At 36.9% G+C, this 22,050-nt stretch overlaps 1 protein-coding gene across 1 annotated transcript in view; it reads left to right on the top strand.

The window, feature by feature from the left end:
• LMTK2 (lemur tyrosine kinase 2) overlaps positions 1-19,155 on the top strand; it is a 76,720-nt gene extending 57,565 nt beyond the window's left edge. The window contains exons 8-14 of the mRNA XM_005304688.5: positions 1,929-2,013; positions 4,939-5,060; positions 6,711-6,860; positions 7,200-10,221; positions 11,812-11,947; positions 13,154-13,402; positions 14,775-19,155. Coding sequence (XP_005304745.2) covers positions 1,929-2,013; positions 4,939-5,060; positions 6,711-6,860; positions 7,200-10,221; positions 11,812-11,947; positions 13,154-13,402; positions 14,775-14,803 — 3,793 coding nt within the window. The 3' untranslated portion in view covers positions 14,804-19,155. The remainder of the gene's footprint in view (positions 1-1,928; positions 2,014-4,938; positions 5,061-6,710; positions 6,861-7,199; positions 10,222-11,811; positions 11,948-13,153; positions 13,403-14,774) is intronic.
• Positions 19,156-22,050: the final 2,895 nt, after the last annotated feature.

Raw genomic sequence — 22,050 nt, forward strand, 5'->3', positions numbered from 1 at the left:
CATAACTTCCCTCAGGGGGGAAGGTTCTGCCAGGCCCCCTTCACCCCCACCCCTTTTTCCATCCAGGTGCCCTAGCTAATCCATTGCTGGGACCTTACCCTCCACTCCCCTCATAGGAGGGTTAAGGTGGGCGATAAGAAAGGGGAGTTGGCTCCCTGATGTACCAATCATAGGAGCTCCAACTGCCCCTTCCCCTTGGTTCCATTCCTTTAATCAACACCACCTTTTTTAAGTCGTTTACCAAGCCATTTCTCTGGTCACTCTATACCTTCCCTATGGAGTACCTGCACTGAACATCCACCCCACTTATATAATGAGTTGTGACATGTCGCAAAGCCCTTCCCAAACTCACTGTGGGGAAGGTGAAAAACCCCCAAATCCACCTAGGCCAATCTAGTGGTAAGGGGAAAATTCCTTCCCAGCCCCTCTAAAAAGGGGCAGCTACTGCAATGCCCACAGCAGGCCTAGACCAAACCTGGTATTTCAGCGCCTAAAGGGGAAGGAGCATGGGTGCTGCCTCAGCCTGCTCTGTCTAAAAGGGGGCTTCACTGCATGGGCTGCCCCTTTTAAACTCTTCCACCCATCCGGATTCCAGGGGATGAGTCAGTGTTGTCCCTTGTCCCCTTTTGCAGCAGTTTGACCTCTTGTCCCGCACCCCAGCCTTAAAGCACTGTTCCTTTCATTCCGCCAGCCAAATTCCCTACCTCCCTGCTTAAAGGAGTGGAGTGGTCATTTTCAGCAACGCATGTCAGAAAGTTATCATACTATTCGATTATTTAACCACACTGATTATTCATTATTGGAAATCCTGGCATTTATTTTTAGTTTGGCACAACGTGCTGTCACTTTCCAATATTCTGAGATTTAAATGACCTTGCGTTTTGTCTCTAGATTTGTCACATTCAAATGTGTTCAGATAATTCTGATACCTAAAATATGTTGTGAAGCGCTATCATTTAAGAACATGCTTTAAAATGACCCACATCTGTGATTAATAGATTCCCCCCCCCCCCCCCCCAAACAGTAACTGTGGGAACCTTCAAAGTAGCCATGTGGTTGGTAGATTTAAAAAGAAAAATTTTTTTTTTGGTAGAATGGCTTTAAAATTTCTTGGAGGAAAAAAAACATTGATGGCAAAATATTCATCTTCTGGAATTACAGAAACAAGAAAATAAACTCATTTCAGGATTGCTCAGATTTCTAATACCTTAACTTCATGTACAGAGCATAATGACAAATTCCAGTTGTGGCAGCAGAATTTAACCACAACCTCCCCTGTGTAGAACGTACATAGTAGGCTAGTTCCTGGTCAGTGACAGATTATAGAATGCTCTGATTGAGAGTATCCCCTCTGCAACCTCCTCCATTGGGAGGAGTCCTTAGCAGATACTAGCATTGCTTTCACTGGGGGATATCACCATCTGCCTTTCCTTTGGTGAATGCTCTGGGAGGTATAGTGAGGTGGGCTGGCATAAGGAGGAGCCATTTGTAGCTCCATGTACCATAAAAGTATATCTGGTCCAATAAGTCTATTAATACCTACTCTTTATAAAGAGAGATGGATAGCTTCTTAGTACATCAGTTGTTAAACTTACACCTCTAGAAGAATGATTGACAGAAGCATAAATGATCTCCACTGTTCCAGTGCAACATAATGTGATCTTTTGTTGGCTTGTGTGGCTTCTGAAATGCATTGAAAATGTAAACAAGAATAGTACTGAAAAAGGGCATGTAAATATACTTAATTACTTTTTGTGATTGCATTTTCTGTAGATTTTTGTGCATTTATCATAATTGGTCTTTAAGCTCTGGTGTAGTCTGATGCCAAATTTAATTTCATTACCTTAGTCAAGTTATTGATTTTTCTCTCAAACTTGTATTGAATATCCTTTTGTCTTGTTCTCATTACTGTACTCTTTGTTTTCCAGTGATTTAGCCTTAAGGAATTGCTTTCTTACATCTGATTTAAATGTAAAAGTAGGAGATTATGGAATAGGATTCAGTAGATACAAGGTAAGTCAATGTATCTGTTTTCTTTGCCTAAATCAATTTTAAAGAGATTCAGAGCAGCTTAAAATTTAAATATATCAAATGTATTTGGACTAAACACATTAAGGTTACAAACCAGTATTTTATGGGATGACTGCTTTTATGGGGTTATGATTTTGATCAGTTGCTTTACAGATTAGATAGTTGGCTTTCATACAAGTACAGGATGTATAAAACTTAACTGAATGTTAACACAATGACATCGCTTATTAGAGAACTGATGAGTGGATAAAGAGCTCTTAACATGACCAAACTGTGATTGTGAAATGCACAGGAAGATGAGGCTACAAAACCAAAAAAGCCCAGTAATAATGGGGGATTTCCGCTAACCCCATATTGACTGGGTACGTGTCACCTCAGGACAGGATGCAGAGATAAAATTTCTAGACAGTTAATGACTGCTTCTTAAAGCAGTTAGTCTCTGAACCCACAAGGGGAGAGGCAAGTCTTAATTTAGTTCTAAGTGGAGCACAGGATCTGGTCCAAAGGTAAATATAGCTGAACCACTTGGTGGTAATGACTACAATGTAATCAAATGTAACATCCTTGGGGGGGGAGGGGGAGACCAAAGAAGCATTTAACTAGCATCCTCATTTTTGTGTAGTTCCCCTTGAAGTTAAATGTAACTAAAAGGAGCAGTCGTGAGTGAAATGCCTGCAAAATGCATGAAAACTATTTAAAACACCATAATAGAGGCTCAGACTAAATGTATACCCCAATTACAAAGAAAAAAAAAAAAGACCACCAGAAAAATGCCGCCATGGCTAAAAAGCAGAGTAAAAGAGGTGGTTAGAGGCAAAAATGTATCCTTTAAAAATTGGAAGTCAAATCCTACTGAGGAAAGCATAAACTCTGGCAAGTCAAGTGTAAATGTATAGATAGGCAGGCCAAAAAAAAATGAAAAGCAACCAGTAAAAGACATGAACTAACAGCAAAAAAAAGTACATAAGAAGCAGGAAGACTGCCAAACAATCAGTGGGGGTTGCTGGCTGACTTAGGTACTAATGAGCACTCAAGAAAGACCTGGCCATTGCAGAGAAGCTAAATGAATTCTTTGCATTGGTCTTCACTGCAGAGGACGTAAGGAAGATTCCTATGCCTGAGCCATTCTTTTTAGGTGAGAAATCTGAGGAACTGTCCCAGATTGAGGTGTCAGCAGAGGAGGCTTTGGAACAAATTGATAAATTAAACAGTAATAAGTCACCAGGACCAACTGGTATTCATCCAAGAGTTCTGAAGAAACTCAGATATGAAATTGCAGAACTAACTGTGGTATGTAACCTATTCCTTAAATCAGCCGCTGTACCAGATGACTGGAGGAACGTGTGACAAAGTTCCTCCTCTGCCTTTGTGGGTCCTGCACTTATTGGCGGATTTGCTCGCCTCAGAGATTCACAGCAACCCTCAGTTTGGCCACTTTTGCTAGTGGCTCAAACCTGCTGTTCACTCAGCTAACCTCATCACTGGCCAGCATGGGGAAAAGAAAGGAGAACAATCCCCACAGTCTCTGCTCATCCACCTAATGAGTCGGGAGACAGACCAGGGAACTTCCCTTCTGGTGGGACCCACAGTCCAGGTCAACTCCTCTATATCCAATATGGGGGAGGAACCCAGGCCCACCCTCTACTCCGGGTTCCAGCCCAGAGCCCTGTGGATCACAGCTGTCTACAGTGTTTCTTGTAACAGCTGTGTGACAGCTACAACTCCCTGGGCTACTTCCCCATGGCTGCCTCCCCCTTCTTTATCCTCACCACAGGACCTTCCTCCTGATTCCAGATAGCATTTGTAGTCCTCCAGCAGCATGCCCTCTCACTTCCCACTCCTTGGGTGTGCCTCACTGACTGAAGTGAGGTCCTTTTTAAACCAGGTGCCCTGATTAGCCTGCCTGTCTTAATTGATTCTAGCAGCTTCTTAATTGGCTCCAGGTGTCCTAATTAGCCTGCCTGCCTTAATTGCTTCCAGCAAGTTCCTGATTGTTCTGGAACTGCCCCTGTACCTTACCTAGGGAAAAGGGACCTGCTTAATCTGGGGCTAATATACCTGCCTTCTATCACTCTCCTAGCCATCTGGCCCGACCCTGTCACAAAAGCTAATGTAGCATTAATTTTTAAAAGACTCCTGAGGTGATCTTTGCAAGTACAGGCCTGATTTCAGTACCAGGTAAATTGTTTGAAATTATAGTAAAGAACAGAATGATCAGACACATAGATGAACACGACATGTTGGGGAAGAGTCAACAAGGCTTGTATGCCCCATCCTACAAGAGTCCTAAAATAAAAGAATGCAGGGGATGACGTAGAAGTTAAACTTTTATTAAACAAAATGTGCATTAAACTCAAGGTAAAACACGATCAATTTTTAAAAATATTGTTTGAAATGTAAGTGTTCATAATATTTCATATTAATTCAAACTATTATACTCAACAAATTGGGTAGAGGGGGGAGAAGGGAATGTCAATTGAAATTCATTTTCTTAATCAATTTTCAAAGTATTTTAGCTACCAAACTATTTCTAAATGTTTTTAATATGTTGAGAACTGTTCTCTCAATACAAATTAATTGAACTTTGATATACACTTGTGGAAGATATTCTTGTTCAATAGGGACCTCTATGCTGCATAGAAAATTACCTTAATTTTTTATGGTGAGAAGGATGCTGAGATCACTTATTCTTTGTGTAATCATCTTATAGAAAGATTTAAGGACCTTCAGATAATATTTACTTGCCCTTCTGCTGAAAGAAAATATTGAGAAGAAAGGAAGAGGCTACAAACCTCTTTTAATGAGAGAAATCCGGGATATAACAAATTAAAAAACAAACCTTGAAGCCCCTAGAAAGCATAAACCTTGGATTAGCTTTTATTTTGGTTTTCTTTTTGTCATCACTAGGAGGATTATGTTGAGACAGATGAGAAGAAGTTTGTTCCTCTTCGATGGATTGCACCTGAACTAGTAACAAGCTTTCAAGACAGATTGTTAGCAGCAGAGCAAACCAAGTATAGTAACATATGGTATGTAGTAGACTTTTAAATATTTGAAAGAATTGGAGTTCATACATTTTTCAGTATAAAATACACAATTATTAATCAATGTATTTTCATTGTAAAGAATGCACTGAATGGACTGACTGTTGGCTTGATTTGCTGGATTTAATATTCTGCTATCATTCATTTTGTAGGAATTTTTCAGATTAATCTTTATTGGCTTGAAATTGTAGTTAACACTCTAAATTTGCTGTTAAGTGGTTATAACATCAAAATAAAATTATGGAAATATATTTAGCAGAACAGGTTTTTACATGCTGTATACAAGGTAGACATTTGCCAGCAGTTAATAAGAAGTGAAACAGCAAATTATTCAGCCATTAAGGTAACTGTCATTGATTAATGTAAAAGTTTTGATAGTGGTGGCCAAAATATTATCCATGGGTCACATGTGGTCTTGGCACAATACACTACAGTAGAGCTTTAACATTTGTGTTCCACACTATACCATTCATCTCAGAGAAATGAAGTTAAATACATTCACTTGCTCCCATTTGCATTGGTTGTTGCCATGGGTTAATAAGCATGGTCTGCAAAGAATCTAGGCTATGGGTAAAATTTTCAAAATCACCGAAGTTCTATCTTCAAAGTCTCATTTCTTTCAGTGATATTTAGGCTTCTGAATTACTTTGAAAAAGGGACATTGGCTCCTGGGTCACTTAAGTGCTCTTCAAGATTTTACCCAAAATCCTAATTTTCTATTGTACCTGGACAGTAGAATAAAATGCATTGAATAGTAGAATAAGTTGATTTCCTGCTTATTGCACTAGTCAGAAAGCAGGTGGCCTGTGACAGTAGTGGCTCCAAGCCTCAGTTTGTAATATCTGTTCATCTTACATGTCAGATCCTCAGATAAGACATTGTGCTATTATGAGCCCATGCAGTTAAACTTTAAGCATCCCAAGTGATACTCTGGTGGCTATTCTATGCGTCATACATGGTAGATACTTCAGGGTGGTGGTGGTTATTTTTTATAGGTAAGCATCAGATCTTAATATTTACTGGTATTTTAACACTTCTGGTTTTTTGCAGATAGGGCAAGGTTGGCCAGGGTGGTAGTTCCTCATATTTTAAGGGATAAATTGCTCTGAATAGACATTTTAGATAGGATGAGGGTTAAGGTGTCGCTGTATGTGTTTCTGCCATAACTCATTGTGACATTGTTTATAACATTTATTTTACACAGCTGAGCAAGAAATGCTGCACTTTGCACTTAAAACAAATTTGTTCAATGCAATGCAGTGGGATAGGCTGACCCTCACCAGGACAGAAATTTAAATAAAAAATAATTCGTATAGTAGAACTCCCTTAAGGTTCTTATGTTCCATAGGCTAAGGATTTTGATTTTTGTTGCGTTAGCAACGGGCTGAATTGGAGCTGTCATATATACACACCTGTTTTATGCTTCTTGAGTAGAGGAGGGTTTGCCAAAAGCTGGCATCTGTAGGGTTGTCTAGGTGCTCTGATGTGCATCATTTAAAACAAAACATGTCTTGATTTTAATCTTTTATGGGCATGTGTGTATCACATCTAGCACAAGAGAGGGGCTACTATATAGTATGTCAATACAAATAATAAAAAATTGTTTAATAGAAAACTGTCACTTCTCTTTTTCAGGTCACTGGGTATAACATTGTGGGAGCTTTTTGACAATGCTGCTCAGCCTTATTCACACTTTTCTGACAGAGAAGTTCTAATCCAGGTCATAAAAGAGAAACTCGTTAAACTCTCTAAGCCACATCTGGAACAGCCATATTCTGATAGATGGTAATTTTCTTTTTAGACTCTTTCTATTTTAAAAAAACCTCTGAACTGTTCGAGGTTTCTCAAACATTGTAATTTTTATACTGTCAAAAATAAGTCAGAAGAGCTGCATATTCATATATTTTGGGAAAAGTGATTTTAGCTAACAAGCAAAAGGAATTGCAACAGATAAGGAAAGCATTTTTGCAAAATATACTAATACAAAAGGAAACATCTTGAGTTTAATTGCTTGATGTAAAGTAATGAACTGAAAAGTGTAGCCTGTCCATGCAGTGAATGGAAGGGGAATGCAGTTATTTTTGTCTATTGTAACTGTTGAAAATATCCTTTTCTTCTTTACAGGTATGAAGTTCTACAGTTCTGCTGGCTACCTCCAGATAAGAGACCAACAGCAGAGGAAGTACACAGACTTTTAACATATCTCCGCATGCAAAGCCAAAGGGACTCTCAGATAGATTTTGAACAGCAGTGGAATGCTCTTAAGCCAAACACTTCCAATAGAGAATCAAATAACTCTGCATTTCCAATCCTAGATCATTTCACAGGAGATCGACTTGGCCAGGAAATGGAAGAAGTCCTCACTGTAACTGAAACAAGTCAGGGACTCAGCTTTGAATATATCTGGGAGGCAGCTAAACATGATCATTTTGATGAATGCGGTCAGATGAATCCTGATGAAGCAATGACATATACAAACATTTTCTTTCCAGTTGAGGTTTTTGAAAGGTCACTTTCAGAGCAACGGTCTGGAGCACAGGATGAAAGTGGTCAGGAAGCATCTCTTAATGTACCTGGGGTGCTTCCTGTTTTTGATGCTCACAAACGTTCTCTTGGAAGTGATTACTATATTCAGTTAGAAGAAAAAGACGGGGGCAGTAGCATGAATTTTGATAATCAGTCAGCTGTGCTAACAACAGAAGTTGATCATCAAGAAATTGTACAGGACAAAAATACTCTTTTCATGGTTCCCAAGGATCTTGATGCTGAAGAATCCAGCACAGATGGGGAGTTTTTCCACTATAACAGAGATCCTAAAGATGAGGCTTTGCATGTTACTAATGGTCCTGAAAGCCCTTTCCAGAATATATTTAGTGATATTGACAGAGCAGAGGAATTGACAAATAACAGAAATATATTTGACTTAACTGAACTAAATGATATTCATGTAGAATTTAAGCCAACAGTTTTAAGTTCAAGTCTAGAGGTATCAAAAGCAGTCAGTTATCTTGATAAGGAGAGTTCTAGTCATGTTTCTGAAAATGAGGCTGTTTCCTTATATGAAAATATGAGAGAGTCTGATTTTAGCGTGCTATCTGTAGAAGAACTCTCTGATAACTTTCTGTTTCTTCAAGAGAAGAATTTATTAAAGGGGATATTGACTAACAAAGATAGCAGTGATGATATCAGGCCAAAATCAGAAAAAACAGATTTTAAAAATATATCCGAAATATCAAATAGGAACTCTCTGGATATCGAGCTAAAACTGGCTAAAAATACACCAGACTTTTCTTTATTGCATGATGATTTAAAAACGGGGAACAAAGAAGATCATGTCCATGTGCCTGCAGATGAAGATGTGAATGTTCTGCTTCAGTCTCTTGCAGAAACGCAGGTTCCTTCTGCTTCACTTTTAACAGATGAGAAGTCACAAGATAAATATCAGAACCTCCCCATACTGAAAGGCGGTGATAAATTTTCATATGTAGGAGTGGATAAAAATTCATCCCACAGTATTAATGATAGTCTCTGTCAAGGAAAGGAACAAGGCATTGAAGATGCCTCCATTGAAATATTATCCAGTAATGCCAAAAATCAAAGTTTTGGAAATGATTCATGTTATGGTGTCACACTTGAAATTGAAGAGCCTGAGGGACAAATAAAAAATGAAACACTTGTTAATTATGATGAAATTACTTTTGGGAGAAACCTTGGTGTAGAGAAAGGAAATACTAATAAGGAATCTATGAACTATGATTTACAGAAGATTTGTTCTGCATTTGAACAGGATGATGGGGGTTTACTGGAGAACAACAATGAAACTTCAAATCATCTTCAAAAATATAGCGACACTCCTAAAGAAGTGACTTTAATATCTGACATTTCATCAGACCTTGCAAGTCAAGATCATCTGTTGGAAGACAGCTCATCATCTCCCTCACAGACTATGGAACAGTCCATAAAAACACCAGACTCTATGGATTCATTAGATGTGAATGAGGTATTAGAGTCTTTAGGGGCCCAAAGTCCCCAGAAACTTTTGCCACCTGATAAACCTGCTGATAGTGGCTATGAAACTGAAAATCTGGAGTCTCCAGAATGGTCTTCACATCTTACTGTTGATGATATGTCTAACACAGACACTACACCATGTGTTGTTGGTGATAGGCAAGCTAGTGATTTGCCAGCCAATCCAGTAATCATTGTTTCTGCAGAAACAGCTTGCTCAGATTCAATAAATAGCAATAGTAACTTTGAAATAACCACAAAGAATTTTGCTAATGGAAATCAGAACTCTTACAGGGACTCTGCCTATTTTTCTGATAATGATTCTGAGCCAGACAAAAAAACAGAAGAGATTGTAAACAAATCAGCAGAACCAACAGTACTAACAGTAGATACTTGTAGTACCTCTTCCAGCATAGAAGAGAATAAAACTGAAGATTATTATTGTTTTGAAGATATACAATCAAAGCACAGTCAAATAGAGAATTACCAGGACCCCAGTAATTTAGAGACACAGTTAGCATTAAATAACAAGTTGGGGACACAGAAAACAGATGTAATGATGCAGGTGTGTCCTGACAAATGGAGTAAAGAAACTCCGATATTTGCAGTGAATTCTGAACAAAACTATAGGGGTGAAATTAAACTACATGAGGAATCTCGCAGAAATGTCTCTTGTGTTGGCACTAATACTTCAGAATTTCTTCCATGCAAAGACTTAACGTCTATTAACATACACAGTCCTTCAGGTTCAACTGATACTGAAAAATCCTTGTGCCACATTGAAGGACCTAAACTGAAAGAGCCAGATATTGAAGGAAAATACCTTGGTAAACTTGATGTTTCTGGAATGCTTGATTCATCAGAGGATGGAGATGATGCAGATGAAGAAGATGAAAACAGTGATGATTCTGAGGATGATATGAGAACTTTCCATTTGCGTAGTCTTAGCTCTGACAGTGAAGATGAAACTGTGCATCAAGTGCCTGTGATACTTTCTGATAAAGATGATGGAAAACATCTGAGAAGCCTGCTGAAACTTCCAGAATCTCTTAAACATGACAGGCCCTCAGAGTATTGGAAAAGTGAGAAAAAGGCAGTAACATTCTTTGATGATGTCACAGTCTATCTGTTTGATCAGGTATCTTGACCTCTTAATTACTAAGCATTGATTTTAGAATTTTGATATTTTTTTTTAAAAAAAGGACATGATCAAAATTTTAAAGCCCAGGTTCAAGATGATATATACCAGCAGATTTTATTATTGTTGTCAAGTCTCTTGTCAAGTCTTTACAAACTTAGTTTTTAATTAGATGAGTGGCTAATAAACATTTATGCACATTAGGCAAGGATCTTTTGAGATTCTTTCCGAGGTTCAATGCAGTGCATTGGTGCAAGTTCGTATTTATAAAGTAAAATATAGTTTGCTTTACATGAAAAGTATGAGAGAACTTGAATAACCACACCTGTGCTGGATAGAAGAATACGGTCTTCAAGACTGTCATTTTGACATCTTTTACAAGCACTTCATTTGTCTGGGCTATTTTTTAATGTATATCACAAATATTTTTATAGGTCAGGACTGTTCTTACACTGATGGTAGAAATATTGCCATTTTTATATTTAACTGGTTTAAGGATTTGAATTCTAATATACTTCCAATTCAAGTATCTTCATTTACTATTTCAGACTAGCTGTTCCCTGCATTTCAGCTATCCAGGGTAGTGATATACATGTATCTAATGAGCCTAAACTAAATGATTACATGTGGCCACAGTAGAGCAGTTCAGTATTTGAATTGAATATTATTTTCTTTTTTCTTAATCTGATACATGTGATTCTTCAAGTTAATCCAGTACAAATACAATATAAATGCTTGACCTACTTAATAAAACCAAGGTTACGTTTGTTTCCTTATTCACTTCATACAATAACAAGCTGTGTTTTTTTTAATCTTATGGCAATCCAGACTAGCGTGGTAATTTTAAATGAATAGAGACCTACTGTCAAGCCTTGGAAATGTTGCTTGTGAAGAAGTGGATAAAAAATATTAAAAGGGCTATTGCATATTGGAGTAAAAAAATAGAAGTGACTCTTTTGCTCTGTGGCCTCTGCCATAAAAGAATAGCAATCCTTTTGTTAGAGGAAAAACACCTGCTACCTTAGAACTATATCTCTACCAATATTTGGTCTCTTTATTTCTCAGTTTCACTAACTGAGTACATGTTAGTAGCTTTTTCATATACCATGCCTACTAAACTTCTAGTTACTTCCCTTACCCTGAAGTATTATTAAAGGATAGAACTGGAATGGTGGCGGGTGGAACTGAAAGATGGATTTTGAAAATGAAAAATAGTTAACTAAATGGTTTCATGCAGAGAAGACAACAATGGTCAGTCTAAAAGTCTTACACTTCATTGCTATATGCCTTTTTTAAGGACCCTCTCTAAGTAGAGGGACAGCTTAAAAATTCACACTTCCTGCACACATTGTAGTGTTCATCCGTGCAACTTTACTATGGATTACAATGTATAATATTTCAATTCAAATACATATATAAAATATAAATGGGATTTTGGCTGTGATCTTGGTTGAAGAGCGACTGTACAGTCTAAGTGGGTTTGGGAAATAACATGATTTTGGAACCCCTGACATCTGGGTATATTTGTATATATATTTATCACATGTACAGTAATGGAATTGAACTAAATTTTTTTTTTGGTTGTCGTAGGAAACACCAACCAAAGAGCTGGGAAACCGTGCAACAGAATCAAACAACCAAGGCTCTGCTAGCACTCCTGTCCTATCTTCAGGTCTCAGTTACTTGAATAGATTTACAAATTCAGAAAGCTCTACTGATGAAGAAGGTACTTCTGGTTAACAAAACAGTATATTTTAAACAAAACCTAGTTCTGGGTCCTTTGGTAGCAATTTAAATGGGTTTTTATGGAATATAATAAATCTTCATAAATATGCCATACAACACTGCCTTCAGTGTCTCAATTTTATAAGAAACTCTTTAGCAGGGCTCAAACATTTTACGCTGACACATACTAGGGCCTTGAAAACTTTACTGGCCCTGCAGAGTATTCCTGTTCCTGTTGACCTGTTGTAACTGCTTAAAACCATAAATGTCATCCAGTTGATTAACTTTCCAACTATTCTTTCCTTGTAAATTTGTAAACCTTCATGCTTCCTTAAAAATTAAAAATGTGTCTTCACAGTGGCTCCCTCTCCTGGTGAAGCCAGAGAAGCTGTTTGAAGGGAGTTCCTGCTGCCATACCAGAGGAGTTTGAATGGAACTAATGAAGCAAGAGGAGAAAATAAAACTGTCTTTTTTTCTTAAGTAATATTTTCTCCACTTAATTTCACGGGCCATTGTAGCTCCTCTTGGCCATGGAAACAAACTTTTCATGATGATAGCATGGGAGTCTGTAGCTTCTTAAGCTTCTTAAGATAGAGACCTGGAGATATCAAAAAACATAATTTTGGAAACTTCTGAATAGGTCCACAAGATATACCATAGAGAACATAACATAATGATTTTTAATAAAGAATAATCTTTAAAAATCAGAATTCCTACCTTGCATCCCCATTCCATTTAATTTTCCTCAATAATATTGGCATATATCTCAAAGCCATGAGTTAGCAATTTAATGCTTTATTACTTTGAAAATGAGTTCCCCTAGCTTCTCTCAGATAGTAAGCAATATTTTCCTATAGCAATTCTCAGTAACATTCACTAACATCCTATTGGAATTGACATGGTAGAAAGAAAATGTTGGGATTTTAAGGCCCCTTATTCTGTGACCTGTACATTCTACCACCAGAAAGCTAGTAACTTCAGATTTCCTTCAGCATTCATTTGTAGCCCCAATGATTCCCTAAGATCTAGAACTTTTAAATGAAATCGTATTTTCTAACTAGCGGTTGTTTTTATGGAGCTGAAATGTGATATACCAAGTTGTACTCCTCAAATCCAGTACATTTTTTCACTGCTTGCTTTTTAAACTGATTACTTTACACTACCTTAAATTATGTATATCCTTATCAATTATGATTGTTTATTGTAGGTGGAGGTTTTGAATGGGATGATGATTTCTCTTCTCCAGAACCCTCTTTTATAGCTAAGTCAGCGAATAACCTCATTAGTTCTAAGCCAGCTCTTCAGACTTCAAAGTACTTTTCTCCACCTCCACCTTCCCGGAGTCTTGAACAAAACTGGTCACATTCATCACCTTATTCCAGGTTCTCTATTTCTCCTGCAAACATTGCAAGTTTTTCTCTCACACATGTTACAGATTCAGATATTGAGCAAGGAGGTAAGTAGATTTAGGTTTCTTTCTTATGATGACTTCTGTAATATTTTGGCTTTTAAGTAAGTTTTTAAGTTCTTAATAGCCTGTTAAACAAGTGTTGCATTAAAATACAATGCAGAGATGTAAATAATGCAAATACTGTCAGTGAACTGAATATAAATCTTGGTGTTGGGGCCTGTATTTGTGTGTTTACTGTATTGGTAAATCCAAATAACTTCTTCCTTGCTAATAAGATCGTAAATGATTTTCCTGTTTAAACAAGTCATTTATTAATAGTTCTCATACTGGGCTCAAAACATTTTAGATCAAAGTAATTTTGTTTTTGTTGCTAAATGTTCTCCAGAAAAACCTGTGCACAAGTACTGCCAAAATTCTGGGTTTGTTCCCAAAGCACAGTACTAAGTTATCCCTTCTAGGAAAAACAATAAGATTTCTACCTTGGCGGCCACTCTATGGAGCTTTGGAAGAAACCATGCTCCCCCATAAAGAGCAAAAACGTATAGCTTCTAAAGTATTTGAGAATCTTTCTACGATGGCCCCATCACTGGCCATAGTTTGATTTTTGTTTTTATTTCACTAGTTAAGGACCTTTAAGAGCAGTATTAGACTATTGTAGTACCTACATTTTGTTTTATAATCTAGTTTCTTGTAGGAAGTATGTCCCTGAGACTCTGCTAGGGATTGTAACATGTTTTTAGAGCTTGATCGGTTGTGGATAGGGGATTTCCTTCTTAAAGGAGGGTTTAGCAGTAGACCCGTATACAGTAATGTTAAGGTACTGATGATACTTCTGTACTGAGCAGTTTCCTTTATATTCCTGCCTCTACTAAAGTGCTCCTCTGTACATTTTAGTACTAAAATGCCTCAGAAAAAACGATAGAATAAGAATAGGGACAGACTCGGAAATTATTTCCGAAGTATCATTATAAATACAATATTTTATCAAGAGATTAAAAATAAATATTATTAGCCACTGAGGTTCCCTGGTTCTCAGTTTTTATAAAAAATAAATCAATATTAGTTGTATTTGCATTGTATTATATTTGCTGCTTAGTAATTTATTGATAAGAGATGTTTGAGATCATACATCACTTTCTCATGTGACCTAAACAGTGACATTGAACTGTGTGATTTAAGCAGATGTCCCTATGTATGTGTGTGCCACATGTTTAACATTGGAGTAGCTGAAAGTTTAAAAAAAAAAAGGGAAATTTTAACCAGTACTTTAGAAAGTGAACCAGAATATCACATTCTAGGAAAAGTCTAGCTAAGAATTAAGGGAAGACTTGTACAGAAATCCTTAGTATATTTTTAAATAATAAAGAAAATGTGCAAGTATCTTACCTATGTCTTCTGACTTTTCCTCTCCTAATAGGAAGCAGTGAAGATGGAGAAAAAGATTAGATGAGTTAAAGTTTCCTCACTGGAATTACACATGTGGTATGTACGCACTCTGGACTAATGTCTGATAAACTCTGTCTAAAACTTATGTGGATCTGCTGGAGTGAAATACAGGTAATCAAGAAATACTAAGATTTAAAATTAACACTGAAAGCAATGTTAAATCAGGACATTAATTTGAATGTGTATTTAACTTTGTAATGTATTGTTTTTAAATCAATGCAATTTGCTTTTCATTGAATGATGATTCTGCCGCTGTTTTCAAGTACTTGAAGTATTCAGATAATTATTTGTAACAAACATGTAAAGCAGTTACACTACATTCTGGTTTATGTATGGGATTGTATCATATTCTTTTTATATTTTTCCATGTAGTTCGTTATCTATTTGAACATACTACCTGTTGTAGAATTGTGTATAATTGTCCTGTGCAACAGCTGGCTGTGTTGTTGAAACTGTATGAATGATAGTTGATCAGTAGTGAGCCATATTTATTCTGAAAGATATCACTTACTACATATTACTTTGCTTACTGCAATTGCACTATGGATTTTTCTTCCCATATTCCCCAACATTGTATAGAATCTTAATTTTTTTCAAGGAAATTAAGACAAATTGAATTGGCCCAGTTAACCAGTTCATTTTGTACTGTTATAGTCTTTGCTATGCACTGCACTTGTAAAACATACAAAATTTCTGAGTGTTATGTTAGAATTGCTGGAATTTTACATGCAGTACCATTTAAAGTGGTAGCTACTACAAATGTGAGAGTGCCTGTATTTCATAGGAAATTTGGGGAGGGATGTCTGAAATATCTTTGGGATCCATTTTGGATTAAGTGAATATCTTATTTTCACTCCTGAAAGTAATCATAGTCTTTTAAATTATAGTAGCACCTTCCTATGTAGTCATATTTGATGGCCTTTCTGCATTCCATTAAAACTGCCTACTTTTGGAGGGAGGGAGGTATATGTTGGTCCTGAAAACTTGCATTGAAACTGGGTATCTTGTAGAAAGATTAATTTTAATAAAAATGGACCCATCAGGCCTACCTGGCTGCTCACTTGTTCATCCTATGGATTCTGAAGCCCAAATTATTTTCTTTTGACTATGGATTGGGCCTTCCATGCCTCCTTCCCGTTCAGAAACGTATAGATCCCCCATCTCAGTTACTGCAAAAACTATTTATTATTAGGATTAACAACTGGGGATTTAAGCATGCTAATAATCCTGCTTCTAAACTAGTAGAAAACTGGCATTCATATTTTGTCACCCAGAGAACTGTCCAGGCCTGTATTAAGACATAGTCAGGGCTCCATGGTGCTGCTTGAAATGTGCACTGACCCAAAGATGTAAGATAGTAAAGCTTGCCATTAAGCTGTCCAAGTGAAGTGAATGTGGAGAGAGAAAACTATCTCAAATCCAGCTAGTTTTAATTAATCCTTTAAATAAGTTGTCTAAAAAGTTCCCTCATTGTCTCACTAAATAGTTGGGCAGTAATTCCTTCGCCTGTGAAATGCATTATGCAGCCGCAAATATGGGACTAGATTGGAAAAAGCTGAAAAATGCTGGCATTTAGTGCTTTGTGGTCAACCCTTCTATCTGGCTGTACAGCATACTGCAGCTTAGTGGCATAAATATTTTTTACTCTGCTTTAGTATAGGACTAGTCTTTCTGCTGAATAAGTCTGGGTACAGAAAAGCTAAGAATTGTAATCATCTGCAGCATAAAGAACTACATGTTTTCAGCTGTTAAGCTCTGTTTGATGTTACAATTTTATTTTATACACAGTTTGGTTTAAAACAGGGCATTGGTTTTAAGTGACACAAATACAAAAAAGTAGAAAAGTGGGTTTTTTTTTTTTTTTTTTTAATATATAAACAGTTATTTGGCCCTTACAGCTAGAATGGCTTTCATACTCCTCAAGGGAAAGAGATGAATTCTAAAATAAAATGCTTTAAAGTTGTCAGTGTATTGCTGAGGTACTGAGTTGTCCTACTGAGGAGCTCCGGTCCAGAGGGAACCTGAGAGTCACAGGGAGAATTGTACTTCAGTGTGAGTAACATCATAGAAATTTGCCGTTGCACATGCACAGCAACAACTTTTCATAGAATTTTTCAACATATCTTTAAATGCAAAGCCAGTTCTAAATATACACTTACAGTATATACTGTAATGGGTTTAAAGGAGCTATTACGTGGTATGCTCTTTGTACATATTAAAATATAAACAATAGACCTTGGCACACTAAACATTATATCCTATTAGTTCTGGAATATAGACTTTTAAAATTCCTTAAACACACACCAGGTTAAGGTGTCTCATCAATCCTTGAATTTTTCTGTAACACTTTTATATTACCATAAATAAAAAAGCAGGGAAATCCAAAATTAAGAATGAAACTCCATATGCTGAGTCTCCAAAGAATGTATGGAATTGTCTACCTTAGATGTGCTGAAACACCTAAAGTATCACAGGGTTAGAGAAGGAGTTTCAGCCTTAATTCTGAATCTCTTGATTTTGAACATAGTTTCTGAGGTTAAATAAAAGCTAATATAGTTTGACTGGGATATTGAGATGCAGCTTCACTTTTGTTCCTGTTGTAACTTCCGAAATTTAGATTATGGAACAGATCTTGTGCAGCTGGGTAGTATTTAACCTTGTATTCAACACATCAGGATTCTCCTCAGTTGGTGGGGCGTTAGTCATTTGTGACTCCCATTTTCTTTAGTAAGAGTACCATGTCTTAAAACCTTACGTAACAATGAAAGTTTGCTCCTGTGTCCAAGTGGACTGTTTGCTAATGAATTGCCAAACAGACATTTTTTGTTCAAAATGAGATTTGTGTGTGTGGGATGTTATACAAAGTAATGTGCTTCTTTAGCAATATTACAGAGAAAAATCATTGTTATATCTGTTCAATTATATCTGAATTGCCACACTTCCGTAATCTCAGTGGATATTAATTTCATTAATCCAATTCACTAGATTAAAATTGTATTTTTTTTTTTGAAATATATATCGTTACATTTTATTACAAACTACTACCGTGTTCAAGTGGCAAACCATCTTCCAGAAATGAATTATGCAAGGAAGGCAAATTTGTGGAGTAGCCGAAATGTAATCAAGTTGAGGTGATTTGTCAAATAGGCCATACATTACATTCTGTAATCTCTTGCACTGCTTATCCAAGTGGTTTCAGTTTTAGAAATACTTATATCTGTTTTTTCAGTGGTTTATTATGAGGGTTGATTCCATTTTAGTTTCTTCTGTAATAGAAGATCTTGATTATTTATTTAAATACTAAAAGGCATTATCTTAATTTGGCTACTTAAATATCTTACAAAAAACATCCCATCTACAGTCTAAAATGGAAGCTGATAACATGATTTTAAAAATTTCTTGGTGAGAAAATGTGACTAGGTCACACAGTGAGAGGCCAATAAAGTGAGAAGAAAGTCAGTTTTTTTATTTGAAACACCTGTACCTTCCCAAGTCCCTAACTTTCAGCTATATGTTGTAAACTGCCATTTCCATGGAAACGAACAGATTGAACACTTTTTCATATCCTTGGTGATGCACTAATGAAAGCCATTCAAGCCTCTTTCTTTTATCAGTATTTTAAGTAATACATTTATATGTAGTATTGAATCTTTTTTTCATGAGGGGCTGGTTGGTAGGGAAATACTTGTGTTTTTTTAAACTATTAAGCACTATGCTAAAATTTCAGTGGTAAGTCAGGTGTTAGTGACATGGCTATTTGTTGGATTTAGTGAAAGGATCAAAGTATATTAGCCTTATAAGAAATAGCCTTAAAATAAGAATGGAGTGTACAAAATTACTTCAGCTTTAAGTCATACAAAAATCTCCTTAAATATTAATAAGTTTTGGTTCAAGTCTTTGATATGAAAAAATCTAGAGAGTACAAGAGCATATAAATATATTGAAATTAAGTATTTGTGATACCAGCAGCCTGTTTTTCAGATAAACTTGAATGACTTAAAATTATTAGTTTTATTAAATTGTTTGAACTTGCACAGTCATAGGTGTAATTTAATGATAAATGGTACTGATGTGTATATAAAATGTTTAATTCAATTTGTAAATGAGAAGCAGTGTAACAAAATCATAGGTATGAAGTTTTCCTATTGTAATTTAATACAGGTATGAGGTTTTTGGCAATACATCATAGTTAATGAAATTTCAGGTCAAATCGTCTTGCAATTGTGTACATTTTTAAATTGTAATATTTCTACTGTATATTGATTATCATGCATAGTGTGATTCAATAAATTGCTTGTAATTTAAAAACACTATTTAATATTCAAAAATAAAATACAGTTATATATTTATAACCTTCGTGTCTGTGTTCGTTTATTCTTCGCCCAACTCATTTCTGGTACTTGTTCAGCTCTTCGTTTCAGTGAAGTGAATGGGACTGATTTCACTCCCAAAAGTAATGTGCTCATAAGCGAGGAACTGGGCAGCATCTATTCTACCCCAGGTGCCTGAAGCTCCACACCCTTCAACCTACGCAGCACAACAAAACCTATATGAGAGGGTGTATTTTAGATCCCTGAGCTCTTCTGCTAGTATGTGTCACCATCATTTGAACATCACATCGCATAACACATACCCTCTACAGAGAAGCACTGTTTAAAGTACAGCATAGATTTAATTTGTAGTAATATCTTTCAAATGAAAATTTGTTGAAATGTGTTAGCATCTGAAATCATCACAGTGGCTTTTGCCATAATTATGTGAGGTTTAATAGACACTACACATGAATGTGCATGTCTTTATATAAACAAAACAAACCCTGCTATTGTCACGTAGTAGACACGGATTCCTGCTCTTTGGCATAAGGAGGTCTCAGTAGAACTGACATACTCGCTGTCTCATTGTGAAGAGGTTGCATATCATTCCTCTCTTTACAGACAATTAACTGGGTAAGTGGCATTGGTATAAACCTCTGAGTTCCTGTTTTCCTGGTTTAGATGATGATGGAAAATATTTTAAAATGAAAAAAATAATGTAAATGAAGTGCTCAAAAATCCTTCAGTAATAAGACAATTTCTTTATGCCTGGGCCTAAAAACATGCAAGAAACTAACACTGAAAAATGGAAACAGTGCAAGAAACTTGTGAACATATTGAACAGGTGAACATATTTAAAAACAGGTGACGTAATTAGCTACTAACAAGAAATCCATTATTATAACATTTGTACTTTTAAAAAATGCAACTGAAATGGAATTTTAGTGAGGATGAATTTGGCACAAAATTATAAAATTTCAGAATTTGTAGCATATATTTAGTGAACAGCAATATAGATTGTGTAGAGTTAAAATGATAACCTGTTGCTGTGCTATTAATTCCACTACGTGTGTTCCTGTCTTAAGTTTAGGAAGTGACAAAACTACCCCAAAGTGCACAATAAATAGAAATAATTATGTTTTCATTAGGGTGACCAGATGTCCCATTTTTATAGGGACAGTCCTGTTTTGGGGAACTTTTTCTTATATAGGTGCCTATTACCCTCCACCCCCTGTCCTGTTTTTTCACGGTTGCTATCTGGTCACCCTAGTTTTCACCTTTTGCATTGTCATGATCCTAAAATGCATTTAAAGATTTAAAAATAAATGCTTTCAATTCTAGCCTTCAGAAAACAAAAAACTTTGGTTACACTATACAATGGAATATATTAATCTTTTGGCATCTGCTTTTAAGAAATGGAAAAAAACTGCATAGTTACAACTTAAATTTCCTTCCATGGATTTTAACAAACAGATGCTTCAACTTAAATCACAGTAGGAACTTTAAATAGGCAAAATATAATCGTTCAAGTTGAAATTTGACTAGGACATGGGAGCTTTTTCCACAGCTCTTAAAGATCCCATGGCACTTTTATCACTTTCATATCTCATGGTCCCTGTCACCATAGTGTCTGAACACCTCAGTCTTGTCTACTACACTACAACCTCACAGTCTGCAACACTATTGTGAAATAGGGAAGTGCTATTCACTGCATTTTATAAATGGTAAATTGTAGCACAGAGAGCCTAGGTGACTTGCCCAAGGTGTTAGTTTGTAGTGGAATAGGGAACTGAACCCAGTTCTGTGAAGTCCCAGTAGTGCCCTATCACTCACCCATCCTTCCTCTCTAGGGCTGGGTATTTGACCAGTCAAATATTGTCAAATGTCAAAAATGGTCAAATATTTTAAAGCAGTAACTTCTTAGAACAGTAACAAAAAAAGAGTATGGCCTTCAATAGGCTTAGCCTTAGATTCTTATGCCTAATTATAAAAAAAACAAGTTGGTTAACAGAGTTATTTTAATTCAGAAAAATGCAAAACAAATTGTCCTTAAAAAAAATGATGGAATAGTACCATGATGCAATCAAAAAGGTAGGCCATCACCTACATCAGGGAATTCTTAGGGGAACACTGGACTATATTTAACCATGGACAAATAAGTCAATTGACATGATTAGGCTGGTCAAGTGACCAGCTTGCCAAGCCTGTTCCTCTTTAATGACAAGTAGTCATGATGACCTCATTAGCTGTGCTCTGTCTGGAAGGCTCTATCAGCACAGTGCCAACCACAATCGTGTTGGAGCATTGGTCCAGTAGTGACTTTGAGGGAAGAGTTTCTGCCTGTTGAATCACCAGTCCCACTTGCAGCATCTTGGTATTGAACTGGAAGTCTCCCAGAATACTGACCCATCCAAAACCAGCTCAGTCGGAGTGCCCAGATGGAATTGCAGCACCAAGCCGAGCTCGTCTTTTAATAATAACAATTAAAAAAAAAAACAACCTCTGAAATTTGGGAACATTGAGTTTGCAAGCTGCAGCTGTCCTCTAGTGAATTGCCGCACGTTTGCAGGAAGAGAGCCCTGTGCGGCACTCATGTGGGCAGCTTTCCCGGCTCTTATTTTCATATGGCTTAACCTGTGTTGGAACAAGTTCTCCAACATCTTGCACACACTGGCTTTTATTCATTGGGGCGGGAGGGGAATCTCACGCTTAAATTGGGCCGTACAATGCCGCCCTCTGTGCTGCAGGAGCGGGTGGCACCGCCCGCGCGATAAGGACCCACGTTCTCACCGCGCTGCCCCGCGGCTCTACGGTCCCGGCTCTGCCCCCGTGCAGGTGCCGCGGAGCCGCGAGCGGGGGCACCTCGAGCCGCCGCGACCCCCCATTGCGGATTTGCATGGAAGCTCCCGCTGCGCCAGGCTCCGCCTCCCGCTG

Source organism: Chrysemys picta, chromosome 10, assembly GCF_011386835.1.
Source record: "Chrysemys picta bellii isolate R12L10 chromosome 10, ASM1138683v2, whole genome shotgun sequence".
Taxonomy (NCBI): domain Eukaryota; kingdom Metazoa; phylum Chordata; order Testudines; family Emydidae; genus Chrysemys; species Chrysemys picta.